Below are 24,515 nucleotides of genomic sequence, written 5' to 3'. Positions count from 1 at the left end.
ACAAAAATTTTGTTTTACAGTTTCTAACCGCTTTGTTTCAATGCAACAACCCTCATGTTACAATATTTGATTAAAATACTAATTTTTGTTGATTAAACGTTATGATAAAATAATTTAAAACACAATAACTTTGACCTGTGTGTAGCACATGAGTAACACTAGTTTTATTCTAAAATAGAAATCTCTATTGTATAGTTGGTTTTGCTCCAATGTATGACTCTATAATAGAGTTCTCTAGTGGAAAATGTAAAAAAACAAAGTACTATTTTGCCGCTACATTTGAGGATGAAAATAGTATTTTCTATATTTTCTCCTATAAATAGAAAAACTCTATTATATAGACATACAATGGAGCAAATTCCCTTCTATAATAGAAAGGTTGTAAATGGTCTTAGATGAGATATTCAATTTATAAGTTAACTTAATTTGAGAGAATTTTGAAGTTTAAATTAAATTATTATGTTATTTAATTATGTATTTCATAAATTCTTTAAAATTTTTGTGTTATAGGTTTTTTTTTTGTCAGCAACTTAAACAAACTCCTATAGATTTTACAAACCAAACTTGTAGCTCCGCTTCCATATGGAATATATGATTATGTATTTGAAATCATTCTTCTAAAATACTTTATGTTCTAGTGTTATTCAGTTCACTAATTTCGAATTCTATTAAATATTTGTGTTATTCAATTTTGGTGTATTTCATGGTAATTGTATTTGAAAAGAATTTAATGGAAAAAATAATTATAAAGTATAAAAAAAACAATTCGTAAGGTTTAAGTTAGGATTTAAAAATAATTTTACAGCATTTCTTTATTAGATATGTACATCAAACTTATTGGTAGGATAGATTTGGAAAGGTAATACTCGTCATCAATTTATATTATCGTTTTGACAAAATGACAAAGTATATCATTTGTTGTAATTCATATTATAATAGAGAAACAAACTTTTTATATTCTGATATAGTTGTATTATATAAAAATAATTTTCTTTTTATTATTTTTTGTTAGTAGAATTTTATTCCACTTCTTAAAATGATTATATGTCTATATGGCATTGAAATTATTATGGTTTTATTAGTTTTATCAGTAAAAATGTTCTTTCTTTGTGCATTTTTATATAAAATTCAAAAAGTTGATAAAGCTTAGTGTCTATCAAATATTTTTTTTTCTTTTAAAATCTAAAATGAAAGAATTAGAAAAATGCATTAAAATCATCATCAAATCATTTAAAATACTTCAAAGTCTATTATTTATGTCTTCAATTGAAATTGTATTCTTCATGCTTATTCTTTTAAATTTCAGGATTGTAGACATGGATGAAGAAACCTCTGTCAAAAAGAATCGAAGGAGCTCCGATTTGATAAGCGACTTACCTGATTCATTGTTGGGTCAGATACTCTCTGATCTCTCTGAAGGAATCGGTTTGCACAATCCTTTTAACGCAATGATGGATAAACCTTTGGTTACAAGTCCCTGCAGTGGATTTAGATTCCCACGATTTCCTAGAGGCAGAGGATAACTTTGTGAGTTTCGTAGATATGTTTATAGGAAGTGAAAATGAGCTGCATTCGAATAGATTCAAGTTTATCCATGAGGTATACGAGCTGGATGTACCGTGTTTAAAGTCTTGATAGATGATGTGGTTAGACGTAAAGTTTGTCCTCTTAATATTTCTAACAAAGCGAATGAGGACTGTCAGGACTACTTAGTTGATATGCCTCTATCTTTGTATTCATGTGAGATATTGGTGGACTTAACTCTGTACCGCATGTTATTGGATCATCCTGAATCTGTTCCGCTGCCTTGTGTCAAAATTATGCATCTTGAGATGGTCAAGTTCGATGGTGATCCAACTGTGTAAACTTTAATATCAAATTGTCATGTTCTTAAAGAGTTAAAACATAGTCCGTGAGCCCAATGAATGTCTAATAGCTGTGTGTGTGCTTTCCAAGTCATTGAAAAAGTTCAAAATAGAGGCCGGCCCTTGCGAAGGTTGTATCAATGATGGTATAGATTATGCTTTGGCCATCGATGCTCCAAAACTTAAGTGCATGACTCTCATTGATCACCGATCTGACAACTTCATAATACACAATATTGGTCCCAAGGTTAGTGATGTTAACCTAAATGTGAATATGATGAATCACTGGAACCAGATGATTCGTTCAAGATAACAATGCTTGGTAAATTTTTCACCGGGGTATCTACAGTCAGCATCTATAGTCAGCGACATGACAATCTCTGCAAAGACTGTTGAGGTGTAATGACACATGGTTGATTCAATAGCATTAAGCTTGTATAGTTTCTTTTGTCACATTTCTAAGTGAATTACTTTATTTCTCGCTGCTCAGGTTATTTGTGTTTACTGCAAGATGGAACAGCTACCTCAGTTTACTAACTTGGCTTGCTTGCATGCTTACTTCCAAGACACTTTGTGTGAAATGTTGCCAACCTTCCTTGAGAGCTGTCCAAATCTACACTGTGTCGTCCTTGTTCGTCTCATTTCATCATGCTCTCATTCAAATCACACTGAGATCTGTGATAAAGAAAACTCAAACCTCTCTCGGTTATATTCTTATCATGAATTTGAATGTCTTCCAAAGACGGAGCAGGTTGATCTTCCATTAGTGCCACAGTGTTTCCATTTATCTCTTGAGTTGTTTTTTTCACCTAAAGACACGGTACTGAGTTTGTTCACCTAAAGACACGGTACTTTGCAAACGCACAAAAGGAACTCCCGAAAACATCAAGTAAGATGAAGTTGGCAAAATACTTCATAGCGAATTGTGCATGTCTCAAGAAACTGACATTGAGTGCGACTTTCTGCAACATCATCAACGAAATAAAATTGTTCCCAAGAAGCTCTACGAGGTGTCAAATTGTCATGGCTTAGTTAACCGAGGTTGTCTAGTCTTTGATAAATCCAGTCTTATATCTAAGGATCTATTGGGAAATCATGGTTTGTTTCCAGCCATTAGCTTTTTTTTTGTCTAACTAGTATTCTTGAGGAAACATTTTTAGCTTTTTGGGACCACTTTTGTTTGTGTAATGCTAAATCGTTATGGAATCTGCCTAATTAGGAGTCTTGATAAATTAATCTCCAAGGCCGGAAAAATTGACCGACCATTCCTAGGTTCGACTAAGAATTTCTTCTTATTTTGTTTGTCTAGAATGTTTGTAGATAAGCTTTTCTTTTTCTTTGTTATTTTTCGTCAGCTTCTCTTTGTTATTTTATGAGATAAATTTTCGACTTTTTATTTGGGAATATAAGTTTTCCTTTTGACGACAGTCAGCAGGTTTTGGAGGATTGGGATTCTCTTAAAAAAGATAATCGAATTATGGATTTGATAGACATTAATCTTTTCTAAAATATGTTTATTATTTGATGGGGAATTCTTATATATTCCATAATTCTTCACAAATAATTTAATATACTACTAGGTGATTGTCCGGGTATAAATAGTTTTAAAAATTTTAAATATAAATTAATATGTTATGTGTTTTTGGTAGACTACAATATTTTTTTATTTTTTTAAACTGAATGTAAAATTTATTTGCTATATATTTTATAATTGAATAAATTATTTATTTTTGTATTTCGTTTTTATTACTTTTAGACATATAAATATGAATTTTGTAGTATTTTATTTGTTTTTATAAACAACCAAAGTAAAATAGTTAACATATGCTTCATTTTAATCACTTACGGTATGTTTAAAATTATATGTTATGTAGTGTTGAAAATTTTAATTTCCAAATGTCAGTTTAGTAATATTACATAGTATTTACATATCTCAATAATATTTGTTAAAAATGATATGTACATAATAACACATATAATATTTTCTAAAAAGTTATGTACATAATAATAATAATTTCTAAATTAAATCACTAAAAATTCACCATGTGGGTTATTTGACATCAAACATATAGATTTTAAACTCAATAGTTCCGGTTAGTGGAGAGCTCAGAGACCGTGTGATCAATTGTCAATTGAATATCTCATATGAGTATTCTTAAATCTACATGATTATTAAAATCTAACTTTAAGTAATTACTATAGATAAACTAAATAATATATGGTTGATTAACATTCTAGTTCATTAATAAGGAGATTTTTTATAAAAAAAATCATGAATCCCTATAACTTACGAAATTTTCCATTTTCTTCTGGGAATGTTTGGTTATTAATTACTAAATTAAAACAAAGTAAATTTGAATGTTTTATTATAATAATAAATCATCTCATTAAAAACTTAAAATAACACAAAACAATGATAAATGCTAAATTACCTTATTTCTAATAGAAAGTTTCCATTTTCTTCTCTGAATGTTTGGTCATTAATTACTAAATTAAAGCAAAGTAAATTTGAATGTTTTAAAATAATAATAAATCATCTCATTAAAAACTTAAAATAACACAAAACAATGATAAATGCTAAATTACCTTATTTCGAATAGGATTATGCCATTATTGATAATAAAATAATAATAAATTATCTCATTAAAAACTCAGGAATAGCTTCCTCAGTTGACCTTATATAAACTAGATACTTTGCCCGGGCGTAGCCCGGGTTTATTCAAATAATGTTGTATTTAATATCTATATAACTTCTATGTTATAAGAATATAAATAGAAATTGAATTATTTTTTCGTCATAGAAATTGAATTAGAAATGAGTAAAACTTACAATTTATTTTTGTACTATCTAGAATATGTATGGGATGGTAAACAAATGCAAAATTAATAAAGAATTTGTTACTCTGTAGTTATTATCCAAAGTATCTTTTCTTACATATTTAGGTTATTAAGTAAATATATTATTAATCTCCACATCACATATTTCTTTGTTATATATATTATTTATTTCATATTTATATGTTATTTATATCTTATTTAATATTTTGTTATACTTTTTAATGATTCTAATCTCTTTTTACAATTTTAAAGTAAAGCTAATTTAAATACTCATTACTTTAAATAAGACAACTTAAAAAAATATATATGTGTTAAATACACTGGAAATGTTAAATATAATATTAAATATAATATTATTTGTCTATAAATTTTTAATGTTAAATATAATATAAAATATCAATATATAAATAATTAATTTTACTTTTTGTTATATTATATATATTTTTATTTTTATATAATATTTGAAAAATTAGGATGAAATATTTCGAAAGATTGTTTTTGTTTTAACATCATTATTTATATTTAGTATATATTTTAGGATGTAAATTCGGTTTGATTATTTTGGTTTTTGGTTTGATTTGAATAATAATGTTAGGAACCTGATAAAATTTGAGTTCATTTCGGTTTTCAGTTCCTATTTTTGGATAATTTTGAATAATTCAGATAAAATCACATTTTGGATTTTGTTTTATACAATATCGAATAACTCGGATAAATTTAAATATTCCGAATATTTTTTTCCCGGGAAATTACGAAAATTTTAAATATCTCGAATAAAAAGTAATAGAGTAATCCATTTTTGGGTTGTTCGGTTATAAGTATTAGTGTTAGAATAATTGATAATTTTAGAAATAAAGCTAATTAATATTTTTAAGGTGTATAAACTGTATTTAAGATATTCAGATATCCATTCAGTTTTCAGTTTAGATTCAATTTGGTTTAGGATTTTCTGTTTCAGCGATATATAAGCTGTTAAGGTATTTGTTAACACTGATTTAGTTTTGGTTTTTTTTAATGTTATTTCAGTTCGGTTTTCGTTCTCAATTTATATGCCAAAACTTAATTCTTTTTGTACAATTTTTCTTGTATTTGATAAATAACTGATTTAGTCATATTCTAAAAGCACAATTTTTATTATATTAAATTCCAATTTAAAAGAAGTAAAGATTTGTGAATTATAATATTATGTGTTTTCAAATAAGAGGTATCTACTATATGTATATATGTGTACAATGTATATGTTTGTAAATTCTACCGAGATAGATTTTAATCTTGGACGGATAGTCTAGCACGCAGTGTCAGGATTCAGCCGTCTTTCGTCGTTCACATGGATCAATATCTCCCGGTTTGGTTTACAGTGTCTGTATGAGTCTGTAAAGTTGATGACAAAAAAAAATGATTTTAATCTTGGGCCTTGTGCTTATTTTTGACAAATGTAATTTCAAATAGTTATAATTACTTACTTGTTCATTATATATATAATATACTATATAAATAGAAACGATTTTACATTAATAATATTATATGTATATGTTATAGTAGATAATGACTTGTAAATAAATATAACAAAGTCTTCAAAATAAAAAAATTATAAAAGAAGAGTTCTTATATATATATATATATATTGTGTTGTTATCTGAAAATAATATTTTTCTATTATAAATGTTTAAATTAAAATATAAAATAATATATAATTAAATATTAACTAAGTAAAAACATTTGTATAAAGATATTTTCTATAATATTTCTAATATGTGAGTGTATTTAAAATTTCAATACAATAATAAGTATATAAATTTTATGAAATTTTTTGTCATATATAAACAATTTAATGTTTGATTCAAACTTTTTGACAACATAAATAATAACCTATCATGCTGATTTTTGAATTAATAAGACATAAATTAATAAATATTCATCTTTAAAATATTTTGGCATGTGAGGAAAGAACACGTAGTTATGATAGTATATCTTAACCAAAATATAGTTGCAGACAGTGTTTTGAAACCCGACGCGGACCCACTGTTGAACCAGTAAACCCGATGGCCCAGAAAAAAAAATCCAGTTTTGGTTTTGTGAAAAACTCAATATTTAAAAACCCGCAAAAACCCAGTAAACCCCGAAATCAGATACCGGTTGAACCAATAAATAACTTTTACTTTTTAAAAGTTTTTAATTATGGTTTATATTCTAAATTTCCAATTAAGAAATTAGGTGCTGACAAAAAAAAAGTTAAGTTTTTTCTTTTCTTTTCAGTTTGATTTTGTGTTTTCTTAGATTTTGATGAAGATTTCACTATGTCATTTGAAGGAAATGAAGCGAACAATGGTAGAGAGAATCAAAATTAGTTGATGTGATTTGATATTAGTTTATTTCTGTTATTGACAATTTATTACAATGATCTTTTACTTTTGGTTTATTTAGTATTTGAAGTTTAATTTATTATTCACATTAGACATTTAAATATTTGTAAATTTTATGTTTTGATTTTTTTTACATTTCATAACTATTACCTTGTGAGAAAAAATTTTAAATTGTAAACTATTTTTTGATATTTTGTATGTGAAATGAAAATAAAAATATAAAAACTAAAGTTAAGTATTTTCTAAATGTTTTAAACATAAAATGTATACATATCCAAACTATTATTTTATGTTTTAAAAAGCATTTAGAAAATATTAAACTTTAGTTTCTATTTTTTTATTTACATAGCTGATATATTATTATATAATAAAATTAATTCATTTATTAACCTGCGGTTCATCCGCGGTAAAACAGTGATCCATTAACCCGGTAAGTCGTCCGGTTCAATGTCCGGATCGGATTTAAAAACATTGGTTGCGGAATTAATAGAAGAAGATGTATATAGCTTGGTCACCATTCATACCCTATATATTGTAAAATTTTTAAACTAATTTGCGAGTATGATGTGATATACAGAATTTTTTAAAATATGTTATACGATAATTTTTTTATATATTTGTATCATATATGTGGTGGAGTTATTGAGAAGTGTTTTTGGATATCAATATTATTAGTATCATATATGTTCTACTGGTTAAAATATTATTATATAGATATTTGTTTGCTAATATATATGTCGTGGGACAAAAAAGATAAAAAAAAGTCAAATATCATATGCTTTCTCTAAGCATGAAACTAAACGACGTGCATTTGATCAAGAGACTCAACGCTTGAAACATGATAAAGTTTATAGGGAGGTAGAGGAGTCCTAATTTTAGAACATATTATATACTACATGAGCTGTTGGTTTCCGTTTACCAAACATATAACATATAACCGGCTATGAAAACAATAAACCAATATGAGGAGTGAGTCTCTTAATGGCGATATATAAGGGAATATTAAATCATCTCAACATTGCACGAACAAATACAGCATTAGCAATGTAGAAGATGGAAACACTAAGAAGCTTTTCGGAAGTGGCCAAAACGATTACGTTTGCTCTACTGTGTCCCATTTGTCTGTCACATTGTATAAGAGATGAATTAGCCAGTTGCTAACACAACGCAAAGAGGAAAACAACAGAACCAATTCATAATATGCATTTTGGGGGAAAGTGAGTAATCATACAACGTGATGGAAGGTACCTTTTGTTGTTGAAAATCTGTGAAGGAGGTACCTTTTGTTGTTGAAAATCTTCAGTACCCGAAGTGTTAGAAAAGTCATCGAGTGTATTTGTTTGCATAATCATAGCTTTGTGTTAAAGACCATTGACACTGAAGCACTGCAATATGGAACAGGTGCGAGTAAAATGCATATCAAATAACAATGAGTTATTAACAAAAGAGAAAATTGTACATACAATGAAACGCAGCGACTGGAATCATAAAATGAAACAAATTAGGATTCTTAGCAAAATCAAATATAGGGTTGTCAAGCAAAAATTAATTCGAGCTAAGAAGTATATACCCAGTCGCCGGCTTTCTTAGTATCATCAATCTTCTCCATCTCGATTGGGAGCCTTGATTGATTTCAATATTCTCCATCTCGATTGGGAGCCTTGATTGATTTCAATATTCTCCATCTCGATTGGGAGCCTTGATTGATTTCAATATTCTCCATCTCGATTGGGAGCCTTGATTGATTTCAATATTCTCCATCTCGATTGGGAGCCTTGATTGATTTCAATATTCTCCATCTCGATTGGGAGCCTTGATTGATTTCAATATTCTCCATCTCGATTGGGAGCCTTGATTGATTTCAATATTCTCCATCTCGATTGGGAGCCTTGATTGATTCGCCTTCTCTCTTAGCACGAGAATCAGCAGCGACCATGACACCTTAGAAAAAAAAGCGAGTGTGGTTGTTCCTCTTTTCGCAGGCTTCACCATCTGTACAACTTCTTTCTAAAACCCATCAAACTGAAATCCAAAAATTAAAAAAAATTCAACCACCCACATGCTTAGCGGATAAACACAAAAGATCTCATCAAAGAATAAAACCCACATATGTTGTTTGGGGAAGATCAGAGGAGGGCACAACGGAAAAACCATCAAGCATATTGTTTCTAGACCCAAAGCCAATCGTATGCATGGATGTCTCGAAACCAATTAAATCAAGCTTCATCTTTTAACCATATAAAATCTTTGAAATCCCACAATTGAAAAGAGATATAAAATCATAAGCGTCGCGGATCAAAACTGGACCCGGCCATGCATAGCTTCACTGGTGACGTTGCTCAGCGACGTATGTCAGCCGACTATGTATGGAGGTAGTGGAAGAGAGAAGTTATGGTGCGCACTGATTCAAGACGACAGCTGATTTTGATCCGGCTTCTATGGGTACAGAAAGAGCCAAAATTTTATGAGGATTAAAGAACATAAAGGATTTATATAAGAGGAATAACGAAAGGAGGTGAAATGATAGCGTGGCTCAGGAGTAAAGAATTGGATTGAATGATTGAGAGTAATAACTCAAAGAAACTGCTATTTGCAGAATCGGTAACGACGATGGTAAAGTGGAAGATGGGAGTTGGGCTTGGGACTACTACGAATTATAGAAGCTCAGAATGAATAGTCTCGGGAAAATCATGCCTCGACTAAAGCAGGTATGACATGGAAAAATAGAGCATTCTTATTGGACGAATTAATTTGAGGACGTGGCAGCCTCGCTATTGAGTATATGCTACTTTTAGTATTGTGATAGCGGCATTAACATGAATAGTTGATCACTCAGAAACCCTAGCTCGGATTGGTGTTGCTTGTTTAACAAGCTTTCTCAATTGTTTAACTCGAGCCTAGACGTTTGCGTTTCCAACTCTTTGGTAAAATCACACGGCTTCAAAAATTCTATAGAGATGACGTTAAAGAAGAAACCTGTTGGTGTTGATAGAATCATCGAAAAAGAAGAAGATATGATCAGCCAGTTACCAGATTGTTTGCTTTGTGAGATACTTCTCAATCTTCCCACGAAGGATATGATCAAGGCTAGCCTGTTATGTCGCAGATGGAGAGATCTTTGGCAATCTGTTCTTGGATTGGATTTGGAGTTTAATAGCTCCACAGATTTTGATAAATACGGTTTCTTCAACAGATTTATAGATGTGAAGAGGGACGTGTGCTTACAAAGAATTAAGCTACGGTATGCTAGATGTAAGGAATGTAATTTCAATCTGTGCTTTACATGACAAGGAAGAGTATATATACTAGAGCACATGCGCTACTAGGTTAAGCTATTAATAATAGTTTCCTATATTACAGGGATTGAGATCCGAAACTTAAATGGAAGAGATATCATATTCTTAACACGCCCCTCAAGATGGAGGGGCTGAAGCAACTCCAATCTTGTCTCTTAGTTCAAGGAATCGAGCGCGAGGTAGTGGCTTTGTCAAGACATCAGCGAGTTGGTCTCTTGTGTTGACATGAGAGACACGCAGAGCTCCTTGTTGTACCTGTCCTCTTACGAAGTGATAGTCGAGGGCAATGTGCTTCATACGAGAGTGGAAAACTGGGTTCGCACAAAGGAATGTCGCACCAATATTGTCGCAGTAGAGGAATGGAGGGGTTGGGACTTGGACGCCAAGGTCAGTGAGCACATTACAAATCCAAGCGAGCTCAGCCGCAGCGTTTGCAACAGCCCTATACTCGGCCTCGGTAGAGGAACGCGCGACTCCATTTTGTTTCTTGGAGCTCCATGAAATGGGATGTTTCCCAAGGTATACTATGTAAGAGTTTGTTGAGACGTAGTCATCGGCATCCCCAGCCCAATCAGCGTCTGAGTACGCTTGCAGAAGAGGTTTGTTGTTGGCGCTGTAGTAGACTACATGAGTAGGGGTACCTGCAAGGTATCTTAACACTCTCTTGGCGGCTTGCCAGTGATCTTCTGTCGGACAGTGCATAAACTGAGATAGCCGGTTGACTGCAAAGGCAATGTCCAGACGTGTGAACTGAAGATATTGCAGACCTCCAATGAGCTGGCGATATTTTGTGGGGTTGGTTAGCGGTGTGCCGGTTTTGAGCGTAAGCTTTGTCGACGACGCCATAGGGGTGCTTACCGGTTTCGCATTGATCATATCGTGTTTATGGAGCAGGTCAAGGATGTATTTGCGCTGAGAGAGGTGGAGGCCATGTGGTGTCCGGTGTGCCTCGATGCCTAAGAAGTAGTTCAAGTCTTCAGCATCCTTGACAGAGAACCTGTCCGCCAAAAGTGTGAGAATGGTGCGTATGTCGTCTTTAGAGTTTCCTGTCACCAAGATGTCATCAACATAGATTAAAAGGTAGACAAACCCCTGTTTGCGCCTAAGAACAAACAAGGATGTGTCAGCGAGAGAGTTTGCGAATCCTAGGCTGAGAAGGAAGTCGCGAAGTTCATTGTACCAAGCTCTTGGAGCTTGTTTGAGACCATAGACAGCCTTTTTGAGACGGCAGACGTGAGTTGGGTTGTCTTGATCAGTGAAGCCCGGTGGCTGATCCATATAGACTTCTTCCGTAAGTGTTCCCTGGAGAAAAGCATTGTTGACGTCCAGTTGCTGTATAGACCACGAGTTACTCACAGCAATATCCAGTACCAAGCGCAGTGTTGTTGATTTGATCACTGGGCTGAAAGTCTCCGTGTAGTCTTGCCCATATTGTTGTTTGTAGCCTTTGGCAACCAGTCTCGATTTGCAGCAACGATGAGAGCCATTGGAGTGAAATTTATTTTTGTGGAGCCACCTGCAACCAACAACATTATAGTGAGGCTGTCGGGGAACCAGATCGTATGTTCCATTGCGAACAAAAGCATCGATTTCTGTAGACATAGACCCACGCCATCTCTTATCACTAAGAGCTTGAGCAAGAGTGCGTGGTTCGTCTGGAACTGATGTAGAGAGCGCAGCCGAGTAATTGTATTTTGGATTCGGTTTAACGATGTGATTCTTGCGCCTGGTGGTCATCATGTGCTCGTTCATTGGTGGTGGTGGTTCTGGAGCTGATGATGACGAGGACGACGATGTTTGTGGCTGTGCGTCATGTTGTTGCTGCGAGGTTGGAGTAGTCGAAGCAGAGTCTGACTGAGTCGTAGCCGCCAGTGAACCACCATCTGGAGTCGTCGTCGTCTCCAAGTCTGTTGAACTCTCCTGTACCTGCAAGTGAGAATCTGAGCTAGAGGATCCCGTTTGAGGTGGTACGAGTGGCGGTATAGGTGGGTTAGGTTGAGGTGGATTTTGTGTAGTTGGAGAGAATGGTATTGTGGTTACTGGTGGGAATGTGGATCTGGGTGTCTGCTCCGAGGTTTGGGTGTGGATAGGTGTTTTCAGTTTGTGGTATGGGAATTGCGTCTCGTCGAAGCGAACGTGGCGCGAGACATAGATTCTGCCTGTGTTGGGTTGCAAGCATAGGTAGGCACTTTGTGTTGTGGAATAGCCAAGGAACACGCATGGTGTTGAGCGATCTTCAAGTTTGTGTTTGGTGTAGGGTCTGAGCCAGGGGAAGCAAAGGCATCCGAAAACTCTAAGCTTGGAGTAGTTGGGTTGTGTGGCGAAGAGTTTGTTGCTCTGATACCATGTAAGGAATGTAATTTCAATCTGTGCTTTACATGACAAGGAAGAGTATATATACTAGAGCACATGCGCTACTAGGTTAAGCTATTAATAATAGTTTACTATATTACAGGGATTGAGATCCGAAACTTAAATGGAAGAGATATCATATTCTTAACACTAGATACAAGGACAATACTTATAACGAGACAACAATAGACACTGCTATTAAGCAGAAAATTCAACATTTAGATGTTGGTTATGTTGACCCAAAAAGAAGAAAAGATGTTCGTTTAACGTTAATTAAGATACCTCCAACCATTTATACATCGTGTGAGAGGTTGGTCTCTTTGAAACTCTATCGTGCAACCTTGCCTACACCTCCGCAGTCAGTTTCTTTGCCTTGTCTCAAGTTCATGGATCTCAAACAAATCTGGTTTGTTGACAGTTTGTTAATGGATATGCTGATCTCTGTCTGTCCAGCTTTAGAAACCCTAACTGTGGATTTATTGTATGGAGTCAAAGTCTCATCTCCGTCTCTTTTGAACCGTCACTATATTGAAAGAATCATTATGAATGATTTGATCTCCATTGTTAAGTTGTATTTTGTTGGTTTGATTACTTCCGTTGAAAACTATCTTCATTTGCTTACAGTGATCTCTCGTGTAAGAGAGATAACCATCTCTTCTGACATTCTCACGGTAAACTATTTTTCTCTCTAACTTTAAGACTTTTGTTGTTGTTGTTGTTTCTCTCTTAACATATTTATATGTTGTTTTCTTTGTTTGTAGGTCCATCGTAAGTTCTCCAAATCGGAATCATTACCCCAGTTTCATAAACTTTCTTTCTTGAGCGTCAAGGCTATCAATAACTTTGGATTCTGGGAACATTTGCTAGTCTTTCTTGAGAAGTGTCCAAATCTAAAATCCCTTGTCATGGTTAGTATTTCTCTTAGTTAACCAACTAATTAATACTTAGATTCTGAAACTGTCACATATTTATACTAACTACTTTATCTTCTTTTTCACTCTCTCTACATTGCAGGACTTTAAAAGTTATCATTATGGATTAAATTTTTTCGATGTGCCTCAGTGTGTCTTATCATCGCTTGAGTTTGTTGAGGTAAGAGCAAAGGACATGGCAGATATGAAGAAAATAGGGAGTTATTTTATGGCTAATTCAACAGCACTCAAGAAATTCACACTCCGTTTAGATCAGATAGAAGAAGAACATTATGTGATCCTCAACGAGCTCTTTGCATTGCCAAGACAATCTATGGAGTGTGAAGTTGTTGTTCGCTGTAGAGCTTTTGGAACATGCAAGCCCTTTTCTTTGTTTACTTGTGCTAACGGTTTCTCCTGATTGGAAGTCATGTACTTTAGGGTTTGAGCTTTGCAGGTCATTTTGTGTTCCATATTATGGGAAGTCGTAATAGGCGCTGCCTAATTAGGAGTCTCAATGAAATAATCTCCAAGGCAGGACAATTAACTCTGCTATTTAATTTATGTTCTGCTTAACCATATGATGTTTCAATTTATATTTTTCAGATACTAAAACAATGTGAACCTGCAATTATATATTCCACCACATTCTGATGTACCCTTTTTATTCAACAAACAATATGTTTTCACTTTAGATCTTTCTGGTGTAGAGGTATGTAACTAAAGTAATGTTTTTAAACATATAATTGTGTCGCAACGATAAGATTTAGCTATAAACACACAAAATTCCAACACATAAAGGCAGTCACATATAATAATAGCCATCATGAACCACATTTTAAATGACCAATCTAAATAACTGTTCAACTATGAATTTGAAGAAAATAGCACTCTCTTTAGTTGTTTTCTGGTCTCTTACGGAACCTATTTTCTTAGGAAGGAAACTTAATAAGACATATATTGAACTGAATGACAAAAAAAAATTATTTCGTATCTTATTTTTATATAATGTTGAAAGTACACAGAATAATTGAATGTTTCTATTCGTGAAAATACATTTCTGTCTCATAGAACTCAATTTTGCTTTATTATATTATTACTAAGCTATATACTAAATTGCTGGAGTAATTTTTTCTCTTTGACATGCTAATTATGTTTTGTAGATTACTAATCAGAAGCATGTAAGGTGAGAGTTGTTCTTGGAGTTTAAAAGCAGAAACACTCATCTATATATGCATTAGTTGATTTATATATGAATTATAATCATAAACACTGTGTAGATGCTTAAAAACACTGTGTATATATACAAGCTCAACACTTTAGTTCATATGTACCTAACCCAAATTACACCATTGACCTAGATCCACTCCATTTGCGCTCTCTATATATAGATCCACTCTGCCAAGTATTCATTCACACAAAAAACACACAACAACATCCAAAAAATAAACGCCTGAACTTTGAAATATTAATTAAGCTCCAACATTATAAAATCAATTATACAAAATGGCTCGTGTAAGGATCTCCATTTCGATTATTTACTTATTGCTTTTTATTGTAGGTTTTGTCTCGCAATCTTGTGAAGCTAGAAAGGTTCTGATGCCTTACGGTGCAAGCAAGGGATTGTTTCTTAGTGCCCTGCCAAAGGGCAATGTTCCACCTTCGGCTCCAAGCGACAAGGGCCACACTTCTCCGCCAGAGGATTATTCCGACCATCATACGATTCCAGAAATCTCGCCGGAGATTTACCGTCGACTAGGATCGGTCCCCAGCCCTGGCGTTGGTAATTAGGCACATTGATTACCGGATTACCGACATTTATATATTATTTTCGACTTCATTTCATCATATTATCATATATTGTACGTCGTCCTATAATGAAGACTGTGTGTGTCTGTGTATGATATGGTAATGACTACTGAAATAGATGTATTTGCTTGTGGAATCCATAATTGAGTAATACAAAATAACTATTTACAGTATAATTGTATTGTCTTTTTGTGTGTTTAGCATATGGTACTTATGAATATGTAGGCAACGTACTACATGCAGCTCTTCTATTCGCGTTGAATGAGACAAAAACTGAGAAAATTATTGTTTATGAATTATGCTCTTTTAAAGCATGGCCAGCGGTTAAATACTTAAGTATCGGAGTAATTAATTATGTTATTGAATAGTTATAATGAAAATGAAAGGAGAAATTAAGACCAATGAAAAAGAGACATGTACAATCAGAGTTTTTCCTTTTTGAGAATTGGCATGTACAATCAGAGTTTGGAGAGGATCTTAAAAGTTTTCTATCAAGATATTTTTAAGAATTTATTGCTTTTTCAAACTCTGCATAAGAACACAACAAAATCAATTTGTAGCCGTATTATGTTTTCATTTCTGGTAGACTAATAGTTTAGCGCATTTTATAAAGCTAAGTAACTCCAACGACTATATTAGTCTATTACAATATATTTTAGGGACACATCACAGATTCACACATATGTGGATCATATATACATTAACAAAATAAAACATTTGAGATGATGGACTATAGGTCGCCTAAGCGCAACGCGTCACTCTTCCGCCCCGATTTATGCCAAATTGGTTTAAAAAATTGGATATCTGATTTTCTCCGCCTAGACCGTCTAAATGACCGCCTAGACCGTCTAAATGACCGCCTAAGCGGCTACCTAATCTATTTTTTATTTTTTTATTTTTATTTTATTTTTAATAATATTTTTATTTATTTATTTGATCTAAAATTTTATAAATATCATTTATATTCATACGATGAAAATTACACTATATTAAGTTTATATATTCTATTTGTGTTTTATACAATCTTAAACATCAAAATGTATTAATTTTATATACAATTAAAGATTAACATGTTTTATAACATAGTAAACAATCGAAAAATTCCGCCCCACATAATTTTCGATTAATCTCTGATTTTCTCTTTAGGCGATAGGTCCAATCCGACAGCCCGACTCGCCTAGCGCGTCCCCGAACCGGGGTTATAACTTATAAGCCGCCTACAACTTTATAAGTCGATAGTAATAATAATTCAAAAGCTTCTATTTGGCCCTTTTGTAGCAAAAGTTGATGAATTGACAATATCTATAATTATTTGTGTGTTTTACGAGAGACGTCTTCCTCTCTCCTGTTGACGTTATGTCTTTTATGAATAGATTCAGAGTTTAAGACAAAAGAGAAGAAAAAAAGCAAAATGAAAATAGACATGCAATAATATAAGGAACACCATTATTGCTCATCTCCGGGAATATACTATTTATGGACTAACTTCTAATCACGAAGCTTCTGCTCTCACTTTCCTCTTTTGTATTTTCTTAATAAGTTTAACTAACCAACTAGTAAGATGGAGCCGCCTTTTACACATTCAATGCATGTCATATATATGTGTCTTAAAATCAGTACTTAAATCTTAGAGCATCATTAACCCGGAGTTCTAAGATGAGGTTCTTAGCGGAAGTTAAGAAACTGTTTCTTAACTTTTAACTTAAAAAGTTAAGAACCGATTCTTAAATAAGGACTTTAAAAATCGGTTCTTAGTTTTTTAAGTTAAAAGTTAAGAAACAGTTTCTTAACTTCCGCTAAGAACCCTACTCTAAGAACCCCGAGTTAATCATGGTCTTATAAAATATAGTTACAATTTGAGTTTCTTACATGCCCCGTTTGAAAAGCAAACCCTATATATGATCTTCATACGTAATATCATGTCAGATAAACGTGCCATCAAATTTGAAAGAATCTGTGTTTCTGAGTTTGACTTGATAAATTTTTAAAACACATGTCTAGAGTTAAGTATGATCCAAAACTACTATGTATCAGTTTCTATTCCATTGCACGCTAATGTTATATCAGCCGTTCAATTATGGCTTCGGATGGTGACGAACCGCCCCGCACCGCCGTGAATAGTAACAAAAATCTCTACATATACTTATGTATCTATATATTTTTGTTATTATTATAATTGTATCGCAGGTGTTCCGCAAGTCACCATTCGGAGCCTATGCTTGTATTGTAAGATTAACGTGGTTCTGAAACTGTTGAAAAGACGTTTTATGATTCTATTTTAATTTAAAACCGAAAGCCAAGTTTAAATCGTTCAATTGGGTCATTATCATACAGTATATAAATCTTGGTAAAAATGCATTATTCTAGATTTGTTTTGACACTTGTAAAACACGTTAGTTTCACTATCAGCATGTGAATCTACCACTGTGACTCTTATAACACTAGTGCATCTTACTTAGAATAACCCCAGCTTTGCACTTTAGTTTCTTGATAATGATGTATCAAAGTTTGCTTCACTTTAGTTTATTAAGACATCGGCCATCTTTATTTGACATCACCACACACATTCACACAAATATATAATCAAGAGCATAAGCAATAGTATGGATTTGACCAACAACAGAAAATGATATGTATATTCTTACTTTTGAGGATACATATATCCACGGTCAATAATATTGGTATAGTACTTCAAACCATAAATCCTTTAGACTCCATCATTTGAGGATCAGTATTGCAAGTTTGTTCGTAACTTTTTTTCAAATCATGATTTGGTGGTCAATATATTATTCAGACACTAGTAGCTTAAATAAAAGGTGAAATGGCACGGTTGGTACTTGGTACTTGGTACTTGGTAGAAGCGGATGGTAACGCCCCACGTACTCTTGTAGCCAAAAACCCAAAAAAGCAGACGGCGTGCAACTCGTCGGTTCTGAAACAGCACGAGGTCCGAGTTGTACTATTCTAAACAACATGATTTCTCGAAAAATCAAATGATAGTTACAACACGCTGTGCGCATGTAAGTGAAGGAAGTGTGCATGGAAATGACGTGAAATGTTATCCTAACGTTTCAAAAGTTAACCCTATTCATTTCCAGGTTTGAATTGATCAATCAATACCAATAAAAAGAGCAAATATGATCAAGACTATGTGTATATATTGTTCTTTAAAGAAATACACGAGTTTTCATTTGTGGTACGTAGTTAAGAAAAAAAATAAAAATATTTTCCGAAAATTTATGCTTTACATATTGGCTGTTACCAGGCCCAGCCCTGAGAGTTTGGGGAACCTAAACCATTTAGTAAAAATTTTAAAAATTTGGAATCTTAAAATTTTTTTTACAAATTTGGGAACTTATTTACGTATAAAAATTTTCAAAAATTTTGAGAGCCCGAAGCGAATATTTCATTAGGCTTGTCCCATGACGTTGGGGTTACATAAGATATATAGAGTATGAAATATTCTATAAACTATAGTGTAGGAAACGTATGATCTATCTTTTACCACTTAATGGCTAGTCTAGGTAGATGATGAAATTTTCATACTACCACACACCTTTTTGGCTCACGAGTTTCTCACTTTGAACAAACCTAACATTATGGAATGAAAAACAAAATAAGAAGAAAGAAACCTTGTGATTCATGAGATAACGCAAACCATTGTTTCTCATCTTTACACAAAAATCTCCTTCTCTCCTTAGTGTCCACAAATCTTTAGAGCTTAATCTCTCTCTATTCACCTTCTCCGTCTCTCTTATGGAGATTTGTTATGTTCGTTGCTGGCTATCGAAGGAAGACAAATGGGCTGCTCTAGTTCGAGAACCATGACAGCAAATATACAAATCGGATTAAATGTAAATCAAGAACTGACATACGTACACACATCTTCTTCTTGATTGTTCATAGGTTTCTAGTCGTTCATCCTGATAAAACTTTTTATAGGATGGTTTTATCAGACTCACATTTAACAACACTAGATCTCCCTGTTTATACTTTAAAGTTTTAGAACACAAACATTGTATATATTTATAAAAAAAAGAGCATCTTTGTGGTGAGTGATGTGAATGTAGTTTTGTAGGGAGAAAGGAAAAGATTAGAAGACCAAAAACATGGAAACATCCTCAGCCGATATCAAGAGCTGAGCTCACACAGATGGGAGAGGAGTTTTGGGACACAGCTCCTCACTATGGAGGCAAGAAAGGTGATGATCATATTTACCAATTTTTTTTTTAAATCATATATACGTCTATCCATTCACGTGAAAAGTCAAAACGTTTAAATATTTCGGTATAATATATATGCAAACAGAGATATGGGATGCGTTAAGAGCTGCAGCAGAAGAAGATGATTTATCGCTTGCACAGACAGTTATCGAGAGTGCAGGTGTGGTTGTTCAGAACGCTGACCTCACCATTTGTTACGACGAGAAAGGTAAAAATAAAACAAATTCGTCTACAAGATTTTTGGTTTAGTGGTTAAGAAAAAGATAGTAATATTTTTTTGGCTGGGTTCCAAGTACAAGTTGCCTAAGTACGTTCTAAGGGATCCTTCGAACTTGATCACAATCAAATAAAGAAAGGTAAGAAGGAGAAGAGACGAGAAAAACTCGTTTGTGTATCCTTGTGTTCCAAGAAACCATAAATCATGTGTAAATAATACAGGAATCTAGTTTGTATCTACCAAATGCGTGAACATGGATACAAATACCAACAAATAAAAAAAAAATACATGAATGATGAATCCAAACTAGATTATACCCCTCAAATGGAGAAACCTAAAGGCAAAGCCAGTTGCTTTTGGTTTAATACTCAGGGGAAGAACTAATCACAAACCATTTAAAACTTAACTGATATAAGTTAATACTACCTCAATTTCTCTTGTCTGGCTCAAAGGCATATTTGATCAGAGACTCTTTGATTGAGAGTAACTCATGGAACTCTTTCTTGAGCTTAGATGCATCCATCTCGTTGTTGCTTCTAGGAGCTACGATGACTTTAGCTTGTTCCTCTGGTATGAAGTTTGCCCATTTGAAGCTGAGTCTATGTAGTCTCTGTACATCGATCTCTAGGACCTCGTTGTGACTCACAACACCAGGGTTTGTGGAGTTCCAAATCCCTCTCAGTTTTCTTTTCGCCATCTCTAATGAGATTGGAAGAAGCTCGTCTAGCACGGTCATGTTGTTTGGGATGTTCACTAATTTTCTGTACCGGGAGATCTTAGTGATGAAGTTTCTAGAGTTGTTTAGATCAGAGGATATCGGCATACTAACCCTTAGAGTGCATACATTATCAAACTCCTTAAGCAGCTCCTAAACCTATGACGAGTCACAACCACATCATTCTAAGAACACAAGCTTATCTAAGTTAACATGTAATCACATAGTTCTAAAAATCAGTCTAGACGTCAACCCGGTCAGGAAATGATTTTCTTAAAATTAGATTTATATGACTCAAATCGATTACATTGTTCTAAATCGGTTAAAATCGGTTGAGTGGAGCCACTAGTTCCAGGTTTCGGCACCACCATCTGGTTCTGACTTGAGTTTACAGATAAAGAAACGGCTCCAGAGTTCTCTTCAGACCCATCAGAATGTCTTCCACCAGGCATCATCAGCATCCTCGGATGAGGAAGCAATGCTTCAGAAACATCAATTCACCCCACCCTTGGGGGTTCTTCGTGTACCATTCAATCGTCTTCTTCAACAGTTCTTCCCACGTAGTCCTCTCAGACCATCCCAAGATCTTAAGCTTCACATCATCAAGAAAATACCTCTGGTCATTAAAAGGTCTGTTTTCCACAAACTTGATGTTCACCTCAGGATCTTTGTCAAACAATCTGCAGATATCTTTCGCAACATCATTCACTCTCCTCTCTTCCTTTGTACCAATATTATAAACATGTCCTAGCTACTTCTCCCTGGTGAAGAATAACCTCAAACGCCTCAGCAACATCTTCACAGTAAAGATAGCTACGAACATTAGTACCTTCTCCATGAATAGGAAGAGCTTTCCCTCCCATCGCCAACGGAATAAACTTAGGTCCAACAACAGCATCTTCATCTGTCTCAGCCATAAACCTCATCTGCACTCACATGTATAAACCTCCTGATATATCCTCCAGTCACTTTACAAGCCTCGAGAAGGACATGCGTTCCGTAGATAATGTTTTTAGTGAACTCGAAACTGCTACCGAAGGAGTTGTCCACGTGAGTCTGTGAGGCGAAGTGCATGATGGTGTCAATGCCTTCGGTGATGAAAGGTAGGAGGCACTTGGAGAGGAAGGAGTCGCTGAGTTAATTATATATATAAATATTTTGATTGACGAGAATATACCCTTCTCCTTCTTACCCATGTACGGATCCGAGAACGTTAGAGCTTTTAGCTGATTGGTGCGTGTTGGCCGCTGCGTTTCGTCAATTTTGGTGTGAATCGCTTTTGAACTTCTTTAACCGCTATGGCAACTTTGACGCCATTTCTCAGCTGATCACGGTAAAAAAATTGACTTGGGTTAAAACGTTGCAACTTGCAACTTCTACTTCGTTTTAGAGCGAGTCTCACTGTCAGAAGTAGAGTTTAGATTATTTTAAAATTTTAATACAATTATCCTAAGAAAATTCTATTGATGATCAGTCAAAAAAATACTATTGATGTTATCTGGTTCAAAATAAGATGCTCTTAAGTTTTCCCTTTTTTGGGCTTTAGTTTCTCTCTCGCTAAGTATCTTTTTTAGTGAGTGGAGCACAGCTGTCTTTCTAAAAGTGACACGTCCACCACAAAACTTATCTCTTCTGGTAGTTTTGCGGTGTAATCTTCAAAAATCTAGGGTTTGTTCATAACTTTTACCGGCGGAGAAGTTGAATTTCCAGAAATTTCTGTAAAATCAAGATGTCATACGCTATGGATAAAGCGTTGATGGCTCTATCGTTGGAAGAGGAAGATGAACCGTTCGATATGCCTGATCTTCCACAGTACAAATCGTGTGAAAGAAACTCCCGAAGTATTATCGGAAGGATTCTTAATCCAGACTGCCAGAAGATGCCGGGTTTGATTCGCGAGATGCCAAGAACGTGGCAGAAGCAAGGGAAAGTTAGAGGAATAGCTTTGTCCAAGGAACGGTTCCAGTTTGTTTTTGATCATGAACATGATCTGCTGGAGGTTCTAGAAAAAGGTGTTCATACCTTCAACGACTGGACTTTAGCGATTGATCGATGGGTGGAGAAGCCTCCTGAGGATTACTTACAGTTCATCCCTTTATGGGTTCAAATCAGAAATCTCCCTGTCAATTATTATACGAAGGAAGCTATTACCGCTCTTGGTGAGAAGATAGGTGCAGTCAAGGTGGTTGCTTTTGATCCTGACAAGCCACAAGTGCAAGACTATGTAAGGATCCAAGTACGATTCGATGTCTCCAGACCACTACGGAAATCAAAATTTGTTAATCTTCCGGAGGGAGGCTCTGCAGTGGTTCTCTTTAACTATGAGAGAATAAGGAAGCGATGCTATGAATGTCAAAGATTGAACCACGGAAAAGATATTTGTCCACTTCTGAATAGGAATCGGGAGGCTGCTGCTCTGAGGAGTAAGCGGGTTATCATGGACAGTCACAGAAATGAAGTCATCTTGCATCAAGACGATCCTCTGTTTGGGGTTCTTTCTGAAGATCAAGTTGGAATTTGCAAGATGACAGGAAGAAGGAAAATAGCGCCAGAGGTTTTGGAAGAAATGAGAAGATATTTATTAATGGCAACAGAGGAAGATAAGAAGATTAGAATTGACCGGGTCAGATCATCAGTAGCTGAAGCGGAGAAGGACCCTTTTCTGCAGAAGACAATGTTGCGCCTAGAAACTGCTCCGACCTTTACCAATCAAATTGACAAAGGAAAGGGTATTGTCTATGATTTCGACCTTAATACTTCCGCTGAGCCAAGATTGGAAGACAAAGATTCTGCTGACAAACTGATGGCTTCTGCAATCAAAGCTAATATCGCAGGTAGCTTGGTTCATCGCTGGGAAGATTTGAGGGTATCAGATAGAAAGGCGGATCTTGGGAGTATTGTTCATCAGGCCTTCCTTCCTCATGAACCTTCCTCGTCAAAGGTGTCAGAGAGAGGTCATGATTCGACAGCAAGCTTACATCATGCTTTTGTATATCCAAGTCAAAGGTTATTTTTGACTTCCCTTTCTACTTAAAACGATTGTGTAAGCTAAAAATCTACACTTCTGTATTTTGTCGTTGCTTTCTTATCTTAGTCTTCTTTGAATTAGTCTGTGTATTAGTCAGACTAAGTGATTAAATCTGGTTCTGGTTTTTGATTTTCTGTTTTTTTTTTTTGACATCGTTTCTCTGTTATTAAAAGTCAACCCTTTGATTTGATGACATTCTCTTATTTAATTAAACTACTAGATTTTGACCCGCGCTTTCAAAGCGCGGGATTGTCCATTTAAAAAAAATTACATATATACATTTTATAAATTATTTTATAATGTGTTTTTTATATGCGTTGTTGGTGAAACTAAAATAATGCTATTACATCAAAATTAATAAGTCTTCTATAATTAATTTTATAATTAATTACACAAATTTTAATTTTATGAATTTTTAAAATTAGTGGATATTTATTACATTCTAATTTTAAATATATACTTTCTTGAATTAATGAAATAATTATTGAACTAACGAAATAATATAGATAAAATTAATTTTTAATTAAGTTTAGTTTGTTATTATTCTAACCATTTAAACGAATTGGGCCTCTTAAATTTTTAATTAAGTTCATTTTAAACGAATTGGGCCTTTTAAATCTAACCATTGACTATTCGGCCACTTATCAAAAGTAACGTTTATTAATTTCCAAGTTCAAAAAAAAAAATAGAAAAGGAAAGGGGAAAAAAAAGGAGAGATCTAGAAACGGTCGTCTCTTCTTGGCCGACGAACAATCGATGAGATGAAGATTGAAATCGATGGTGCTATTCAAAGTTATACAACATATATTTGAGAAAGACAACTTCAGAAATAAGAAATCGAATGGTATTGATTAGTAATTAGTTTGTTTTGATTTCTCTTACGAAGAGTTGAAGTTTT

At 33.9% G+C, this 24,515-nt stretch overlaps 2 protein-coding genes and 2 pseudogenes across 2 annotated transcripts; 3 read left to right on the top strand and 1 right to left on the bottom strand.

Annotated features, from left to right (window-relative positions):
• Positions 1 to 1,316: 1,316 nt before the first annotated feature.
• On the top strand, positions 1,317 to 2,897 carry LOC106309318 (annotated as a pseudogene).
• Positions 2,898 to 10,023: 7,126 nt separating this feature from the next.
• Positions 10,024 to 14,046, top strand: LOC106310306 (putative F-box/FBD/LRR-repeat protein At1g16940). The gene is made up of 4 exons (XM_013747540.1): positions 10,024 to 10,307; positions 12,848 to 13,385; positions 13,476 to 13,622; positions 13,729 to 14,046. The coding sequence occupies exons 1-4, from the start codon at positions 10,024 to 10,026 to the stop codon at positions 14,044 to 14,046; spliced, it is 1,287 nt and encodes a 428-aa protein (XP_013602994.1).
• Positions 14,047 to 14,986: 940 nt separating this feature from the next.
• LOC106311101 lies at positions 14,987 to 15,634 on the top strand. The gene has a single exon (XM_013748337.1). The coding sequence runs from the start codon at positions 15,132 to 15,134 to the stop codon at positions 15,414 to 15,416; it is 285 nt and encodes a 94-aa protein (XP_013603791.1). The 5' UTR covers positions 14,987 to 15,131; the 3' UTR covers positions 15,417 to 15,634.
• A 4,112-nt stretch (positions 15,635 to 19,746) lies between these two features.
• LOC106309317 lies at positions 19,747 to 21,515 on the bottom strand (annotated as a pseudogene).
• Positions 21,516 to 24,515: the final 3,000 nt, after the last annotated feature.

The sequence above is a fragment of the Brassica oleracea genome, chromosome C8 (genome assembly GCF_000695525.1).
Source record: "Brassica oleracea var. oleracea cultivar TO1000 chromosome C8, BOL, whole genome shotgun sequence".
NCBI classification, from domain to species: Eukaryota; Viridiplantae; Streptophyta; class Magnoliopsida; order Brassicales; family Brassicaceae; genus Brassica; species Brassica oleracea.
The sequence above is the reverse complement of the archived record's forward strand: the minus strand, read 5'-3'. Positions and strand labels throughout refer to the sequence as shown.

Coding starts and splice junctions, on each gene's coding strand:
- LOC106310306 (XM_013747540.1), top strand. CDS start 10,024: ATGACGTTAAAGAAGAAACCTGTTGGTGTTGATAGAATCATCGAAAAA. Junction 10,308..12,847: donor TTACAAAGAATTAAGCTACG/GTATGCTAGATG, acceptor TAAATGGAAGAG/ATATCATATTCTTAACACTA. Junction 13,386..13,475: donor TCTCTTCTGACATTCTCACG/GTAAACTATTTT, acceptor CTTTGTTTGTAG/GTCCATCGTAAGTTCTCCAA.
- LOC106311101 (XM_013748337.1), top strand. CDS start 15,132: ATGGCTCGTGTAAGGATCTCCATTTCGATTATTTACTTATTGCTTTTT.